Genomic DNA, 8204 nt, shown 5'->3' with positions numbered 1-8204 from the left:
CCTAGCCCCCCTCCCCCGTGACCCGCCCCTGCTTCCCAGGCCTGCCTCTGGGGGAGGCCCGGTGGCTGACTGCTGCCTGGTCTGCCACAGGGAGACTCGGGCGGCCCCCTGAACTGCCAGGCTGAGAACGGAACCTGGGATGTGCGAGGCATCGTCAGCTTTGGCTCTGGGCTGGGCTGCAACACCCTTAAGAAGCCCACGGTCTTCACCCGCGTGTCCGCCTACATCGACTGGATCCATGAGGTGGGCGCCTATCTCCGAGCCCTTCTTCCTGCCCCACCAGCCCCTCACCCCCCTACCCATTCCTTCACTCGCCCCTTCACTCCTTCACTCCTTCACTCCTTCAATCCTTCACTCACTCGGCTGCTCGGGAAGTGCCATGGGCTTCCTGTCTGCAGGTGTTGAGTTGGGTGCAGTGAAGGGGACAGTCACCAACTTCATCCCTTTACTCACCGGCTTCGGCAAATACTGTGGCCCCGTCCCAGGCACCGCACCGTTTTCCCCCACCGGAACCAAAGTGAAACGGGGCCCCATGAGAGCAGGGATGGCCACATATACCCGAGGATGGGGGAACAGAGGTCACGCTGGGCTTCCGACCCTCGTGCGGGGGCAGGATGTGTGCTGAGCCCCATTTGCACAGTGGCCTGAGGTGCCGAGGGGGCTCGGACCCCTTGGGCAGAGGGGAGACTGGCTTGTCAAGACCCAAGGCTGCCTGCCATGCCCCTCCCCCTGGGTCCTACTCTCGAGCAGTGTTCTCCCCCAGCAGAGCCCCGTGCTGTCCCAGAAGGGGGCCCCCACACACAGCTCCACCCAAGTCCCTCACCCTGTTCTCTGTTCTTCCAGAAAATGCAGCTGTGATGCACCTTTGGGAGCCTACAACCCCAATAAACGTCTTTCCCCGCTCAGGCTGCCTGCATTCTTGATGTGCACCTCCCCTGCGAGCTCCGGGCTCCATAGGGGCCACCCCTTTCCACACCCAGGATGCAGGGAGAGAGAGACCCCCTGGGCCAGCCTGGTTTGGCTGTGGAGGATGCTTCTGGGGTGCGGGTGGATGGGGGACCCCAGAAAGTCACCCGGTAGCCTGAGAGGATGGGAGTTAAGGACACACCAGACACTTGCCCCCCAACATCTCACAGGCTGTGGACCACAGTGGCCTGATCAAGTCACCCCTGTCCTGACCCTTCCTTCACAAAGGAGCCTGGTGGGTCCTCAGGCACCACCCCTGCTGCGGGAGGAGGGGGAGTCTCCCCGAAGTCAGCTCCCCCTCCTGGAGAGGAGGGGGTCTCCCCAGGGTCAGCTCCCTCTCTCGGAGAGGAAGCCACAGGAGGATGCCCTTTGCTCAGGGATGACCTCCCTGATAAAGAGGCTCCCCAGTAGCCCCCCACCCCGGAGCAGACCCCGTGGCTGCTGTCAGCCTGGCCTCCCTCTCTAGGTCGAGAAATGTTCAACGAGCCACCCCTGGGTGGGGCACCTTGAGGAGGAGGAGGGTCCCAGAGCCTCCTTCAGGGGGCACAGGTTTGAGGGAAACAGTGGTCTCCACACATAGTCACAGCAGGTCTGAGCTGGAAAAGCTTTCGCTGTATCAGACTGGCAGGGAAACTGAGGCCCAGAGAGAAGAAAGAGCAGGGCCAGGTCACAGGCACAGAGGGTGAGTAATGCATGAGGCTCAGAGGCTCAGGGAAGGGACCCCTCCTGAGGCCAACTAGGGGCCCCCACTGACCTCTGGACTCCTGCTGGGAGAGCCCCCAGCCATAGCTGCCGCTGGCCGGGCCCTGAGCTGTCAGGTCTCCCCATGAGAGACTGGCTCCTGGACGTGGGGACCAGACACCTCCCATAGGCCACCAGGCCAAGGCGATTCTCGGAAAGGCTTCATCTATTCAATAAGCAAAGAGGCCCTCAAGCAGCCTGGCGTTAGCTCAGTCCTGGGAATCCAGGGATGGTTCAGACAATATCTCTGTTCTGCAGACAGACCAACAGACAGATTCTTGAGTTCCTGGTATATATACGAAGATTGGAATACAGACCAGGAGCGTAGAAAGGGGACACTTAAACCACTGTCAGTTGGCAGGCGGAGTCCAGGGTGGCTTCCTGGAGGTGGTGATGGCAAAGCTGAGTCTTTTTTTTTTTTTTTTTTTTTGAGAGAGAGACAGAGTGTGAGCAGGGGAGGGGCAGATAGACAGACAGACAGAATCGAAAGGAGCAGGCTCCAGGCTCTGAGCTGTCAGCACAGAGCCTGATGTGGGGCTTGAACGCATGAACTATGAGATCATGACCTGAGCCAAAACCAAGAGTTGGACGCTTAACCAGCTGAATCACCAGGCTCCCCTGAGTTTTAAAACGAAGGTACCCAAGTACCTTCTGTACCCAAGTACAGAAGATGCTGCTAGTGGCCAAACCTCATTCCCAGCCAACCCCTTTTGCACCCATCTCTATGTATATTGGAGGTTATACATGCTAAACACTTGCTGTCCTCAGGTCCCTTGCAGTTATAATAATAATGTAAAAGCTAACATGTACGGAGCACTTCCTATGTGCCAGGCACTATCCTACAGGCTTTACATGTATTACCTCCCTTGATCTCCAAAACAACCCTCTGAGGTATTTTAGAGATGAGAAAACTGAGGCTCGAGAGGGATGGTGACTTCCCAAGGCGACTTAACTAGGAGAGGATGGGGCTAGGATCCAGACGTTGGTAATCTGGCTCCAGAACGCATGCTCCTGACCACCATCCTCTACTGCCCTGCAAGTATACGAATGCAGATGTGATGCCTGGAGCTGAGGCAGCCATCCTGTGGCCAAGAGAATTGCAGCTACAGGCTCCACTATCATCAAGCTCCAACGCCAGCAACGATGCTCTGAATGTCTTTTTATGCGAAAGAAATAAACCTGCATTTGTTTTAACCACCGTAACCATGTTGTCAGTTACTTGCGGTTCTGCACACCCCTGACTGGCACCCCGGGGTGAGGGGGGGAACAGAAGGGGTTGTTCTACTAAGAGAAGGGCAAGAGCAGAGTCACAGTAGCGACTTAGAAGACATCTCGAAGCAGCTGGTGTTGTTAAAGTATAAGATGAAGGGCAGGAATGGAGTGACGAAGGGTCCTGGGACCGAGTAGTTTTCCAGCATGCGGGACTTTCAGAGCTGACACTGGGACAGACCCAGGCAAACTGGGATGGTTGGTCACCCAAGAAGGGAGTGGTGAGGACTGTGGCTGGAAAGTGAGCCCCGGACTTTCACCGACCACCTTGTGGTTGGAGCAAAAGGTTGTTGGAACTTTATTCTGTGGCAACAGAGAGCCACGGACAGGTTGAGATAGAGAAGGGGCCTCTGTGTTTAGATCCACACACCAAAGCACTCGTCTGATAGCAGGAGGCAAGAGTGGAGGCAAGGAGGCCAGTTGAGAGGCCACCACAATGACCTAGTCCAAAATGAACACAGCCCGACCTAGGCAGTGATGGACAGAGGGGCTCAGTAACTCGGGAATAATTCAGTACTGACTCAAGAGGCATCTGTGTCATGTGGACTAGCCACCCTCCAGCCCCCAGCCTCAAATCCTTTTTAAAAATTTTTTATGTCTTTATTATTTTATTTTGAGAGACAGAGAATGAGCGGGGGAGGGGCAGAAAGAGAGGGAGACACAGAATCTGAAACAGGCTCCAGGCTCTGAGCTGTCAGCACAGAGCCCGACGCGGGGCTCAAACCCACAGACGTGAAATCGTGACCTGAGCCAAAGTCAGACGCTCAACGGACTGAGCCACCCACATGCCCCGTCTCAACTCTGNTTATTTTGAGAGACAGAGAATGAGCGGGGGAGGGGCAGAAAGAGAGGGAGACACAGAATCTGAAACAGGCTCCAGGCTCTGAGCTGTCAGCACAGAGCCCGACGCGGGGCTCAAACCCACAGACGTGAAATCGTGACCTGAGCCAAAGTCGGACTCTCAACCGACTGAGCCACCCACGTGCCCCGTCTCAACTCTATATAAACTTTTGGGAATGTGATTGAATTATCAAAATTACTTGTTATTAGCTAATACGTGATAAATATATATATATATAATCCATGGTTCCGTTTGTTCAATAAGAGAGTAGAATTCTCAGATTCGAGGCCAAGAGCCACTCTCCCTTCCGATGCTAATCTGTGGCAGACAGAGCAATAGCCCCCAAAGATGTCCCCGCCCTGATCCCCTGCAGTCGTGTTGCTTTGTGTTGCAAAAGGGATTTTGCAGGTGCGATTAATTTAAGGATCTCGGGAGAGTATCCTGCATCACCCAGCTGAGCCCAATGCCATCCTAAGGGCTCTAGCAGGGGGGCAGGAGGTTTAGGGGCCGAGGAGACTGAAGGGCGGGAGCAGGTGGGTAGGGTCAGTCGGAGATTTGAAGGTGTTCCGCAGCTGACTTTGCAGATGGAGGGAAGGCAGGCAGGCGGCCCGGAGAAGCTGGAAAAGACCAAGGGAGGGGTTCTCCCCGGAGCCTCCAGGCTGACCCAGCACGGCGGCGGCCCCACCTGAGACTGACTGTGGACCTCGGACCTCCGAGCTGTAAGGTAAGAACTCCGTGTGTTTTTACACCACAGCATTTGTGGCAATTTGTGAAAGCAGCAGATCACTACACCATCCCCCCTCCCTTGTGGCAACATCTAGAGCACGCTGTGGGATTGCAGGGGAGAGGGGAGGGGGCATGAGGGACTCCCTTGGATGACGGCGAGGATTTGTGTGCTTTGTCAGGAGGTCACAAGCCTACGGTTGGACCGTAGGGAAAGGGGGCACTGAGGCACTGACCCTCTGCCTTCTGCCCGGGGAAGAGGACCTGCTGGCCTGGGGGCTGAGAGCCCCACATGCCAGTGAGCACCCAGTGCCCTTGCGAGTCTGATGCATCCGCTGAGTACCGAGCACTGGTACTCTGCGCACCAGGCACCATCCAAACGCTTCATATACGCCATCTCTTAATAATCGCGATGACCCTGATTAGTATCCCCTTTACAGGTGAGGAAACCAGGGCACAGAGAGGTTTAAAAATGCTCCTAAGATCACACAGCTGGTAAAGGGCACCACGACTTAAACCCGGGTAGTGTGACTATGTTAGTCTGTCATTAAGCCCCAAATCATCAGGACACCCTCACACCGTGAAGTCCTCGTAGCAGCCCTGCCAGGGACAGGTGAGGCGTCGGTGGGCTGACCAGCCTCAAGGAAGCTGGCCATGAGTCCAGACAGCGAAAATGGAGTGAATTATAGCCCACAGGTGTTCACAAGCGGCTTGCATGCACTGTGTCAGCTAGTGCTGCTGTAAATAGTGATGCCTTGGGGTGCCTGGGTGGCTCAGTCGGTTAAGCACAGACTTCAGCTCAGGTCAAGATCTCCTGGTCTGTGAGTTCGAGTCCCACGTCAGGCTCTGTGCTGACAGCTCAGAGCCTGGAGCCTGTTTTGGAGTCTGTGTCTCCCTCTCCTTCTGCCCCTCCCCCAGTTGCACGCGCGCTCTCTGTCTCAAAAATATTAAAATTTTTTTTAAAAAAATAGTGATGCCGTGTACCAACCAACCACAAACCCTCCGAGGCATCCAATGACCAGCATTTCCTGTTCACGTATCCGAGGTCAGTCGGGGGTGAGTTAGGTGGCCCTGGTGGCTTTGGCTAGAATCACTCCTACCCAGGGGTCTGTTAAGGGTAAGCTGGTCTAGCCCAGGTCTGGCTGGGATAGCTCGGCTCCACCTGTCTCTCACCCTCCTCCCGGAAGGATACTGCAAAGTGAAATGGCAAAAGGTGCGAAGACAGCAAAGAGTGAGGAATCAGCCCCACGTTGCAATCTAGCACATCCACGTGATCTCTGGCACAAATTAACAGCATAAACTATGACAGGGCAGAAAGAAGGGCACTCATGGGGCCAGAGCTCTGAACCCCACCACTGACAAGCAGCATCACTTAATCGCTCAGAGTCTCAGTTTCTCCATCTGTAAAATGGGCCTCCTTCCACCCTCCTTCCCTGTTGGAAGCCATTGAAAAAACAGACGCTTGAGATAGGTGTCAGTACTATTGATCTCACATGGGGGCCCTATTAGCAAATCTTCCCTCTCCCTTTTGTTCCTTAGGAGATAGGGCCTCATTCCCAGAAGGCCTTTGGGGCCAATTCCCTGAAGCTCCCTCTTACCAGGCTGGGGCATGTGTCCTCAAGGGTTCCCTTGGTGGCAGACCAGGGCTGGGGTTGTAAAGCAGAGAATAAACACAAAGCCTCTCCCCAAAGCATCAATTTTCTTTGAAGATTGGGTGGGAAGGAAAACAAATTAAGCCTAGCTCTGGCTATGAACGAAGTAAGCTGCAGAATTCAGATGGAGCTTTCCGGATGAGAAATGAGACTTCTTAGACATTTTGCTGTGTGGTGACTGCTGAGTGCTAGACCCCAAATCATTGCTCTCCTGTGAACAAGAGCCCACAAGCCGGATTATGTTTTGTAAATAAAGTTTTATTGGAACACAGCGATGCCATATGGCGGCTTTTGTGATGCAACAGCATAGCTGACTGTCGCAGCAGAGACCATATGGCCCTCAAGCCTCAAATATTTACTATCTGGTCCTTTACAGAAAAAGTTTGCCAACCTCGATCTACTAGGATTCTTTGACAGAAAAGTTTGAAGAATTGTGTGCTATTCTAATGCCTGGGGCCTGCAGGTGCGAGGATTTAAGGGTGAACATTTTGGTGCACATTTACTATTCCCAGTGTTTTGGATTCTAACAACAACCCTAAGAGACAGACAAATTGCTCTTGGTTTCTATTTACTAGGGGAAAAAAAACTGAGAAAGAGAGAGAGAGATGAAACTTGCCCTAACCTGGTTCTTCCCCAGTATCAACATGCAGAAGAACCCCTGGGTTATCTTGTTAAGTAAACTGCAGAGGAGGGCCGCCTGGATCACTTGCTCCGTTAAACGTCTAACTTTGGCTCAGGCCACGATCTCACGGTTCATGGGTTCAAGCCCCTCGCCTGGCTCTGTGCTGACAGCTTGGAGCCTGGAGCCTGCTTCAGATTCTGACTTCAGCTCAGGTCATGATCTCACAGCTTGTGAGTTCGAGCCTGGCGTCCAGGTCTGCGCTGACAGAGCAGAGCCTGGACCCTGCTTAGAATTCTGTGTCTCCCAGGGGTGCCTGGGTGGCTTAGTCGGTTAAGCGTCCGACTTTCGCTCAGGTCATGATCTCGCAGTTCGTGGGTTCGAGCCCTGCGTCGGGCTCTGTGCTGACTGCCAGCTCAGAGCCTAGAGCCTGTTTCAGAGTCTGTGACTCCCTCTCTCTCTGACCCTCCCCTGCTCACGCTGTCTCTCTCTCTCTCTCTCCTAGAAATAAATAAAACATTAAAAAAATTTTTTTTAATAAAATAAATGAAAGAATTAAAAAACTGCAGATGCTGAACAGGCAGGTCAGGGGGGCACAGAATCTGCATTTCTAACCAGTTCCTAGACCGTGCTGCTGGTCCAGACTGCTCTCTGAGCGGCAAGGATCCAAACCATGGAGTCACTACACGGAAGCACCGGGGTGTAAACTCCAGGCCCTAACCACTGAACTTGGCTTCTCAGAGGAATCCTTCTGAATGAGTCATAAAACCCATGAGAAGTTCGCAACCGCATCTGCCCAGCGCAGAAGTTTATAGACTGCCTTGCTGTCCGGCAACATATAAGCAAGGAACGAAGCCCCAGGGGTAAAGCAGGCTGCAGGACCACTTCATCTCCACCTGCCCAGCCTCCATTCCCCGTCCTGAGGCCTGCATTTTTTTTTTTAATATATATTTTTATTTATTTCTAGGGGGGAGAGAGAGAGAGAGAGAGAGAGAGAGAGCGTGAGCAGGGGAGGGTCAGAGAGAAAGGGAGATACAGACTCTGAAACAGGCTCCAGGCTCCGAGCTGGCAGTCAGCACAGAGCCCGACGCGGGGCTCGAACACACGAACCGCGAGGTCATGACCCAAGCGAAAGTCGGATGCTCAACCGACCAAGCCACCCATGCACCCCTGAGGCCTGCATTTTTGTGTCCTGGCCGCCCTTCCCCTACTCTCCCACCCCACAGTCTGGGTGGAGCCTCTCTGGCCCGGATGTAGGGGCAGGACTTGTGCTCCAGGCCTGGCCAATCAACACACTGCATCCCCTTCCCCAGCACAGCAATTGGTTCAGGGATGGCCATGTGACCTGAGGCAGGCCCAATCAGAGTCGCAGGACTTCTGTGGGAGACAAATG

The 8204-nt window shown here is 54.1% G+C and overlaps 1 protein-coding gene across 1 annotated transcript in view; it reads left to right on the top strand.

The window, feature by feature from the left end:
* The window catches only part of LOC144241235 (chymotrypsin-C), a 6188-nt gene extending 5283 nt beyond the window's left edge, over positions 1 to 905 (top strand). Inside the window, exons 7-8 of the mRNA XM_077775762.1 lie at positions 91 to 243; positions 844 to 905. Of these exons, the coding sequence (XP_077631888.1) occupies positions 91 to 243; positions 844 to 858 (168 nt within the window). The 3' untranslated portion in view covers positions 859 to 905. The remainder of the gene's footprint in view (positions 1 to 90; positions 244 to 843) is intronic.
* Positions 906 to 8204: the final 7299 nt, after the last annotated feature.

Source organism: Crocuta crocuta, unplaced genomic scaffold, assembly GCF_008692635.1.
Source record: "Crocuta crocuta isolate KB4526 unplaced genomic scaffold, BGI_CrCroc_1.0 scaffold127, whole genome shotgun sequence".
In the NCBI taxonomy this organism is placed as follows: Eukaryota; Metazoa; Chordata; class Mammalia; order Carnivora; family Hyaenidae; genus Crocuta; species Crocuta crocuta.
The sequence above is the reverse complement of the archived record's forward strand: the minus strand, read 5'-3'. Positions and strand labels throughout refer to the sequence as shown.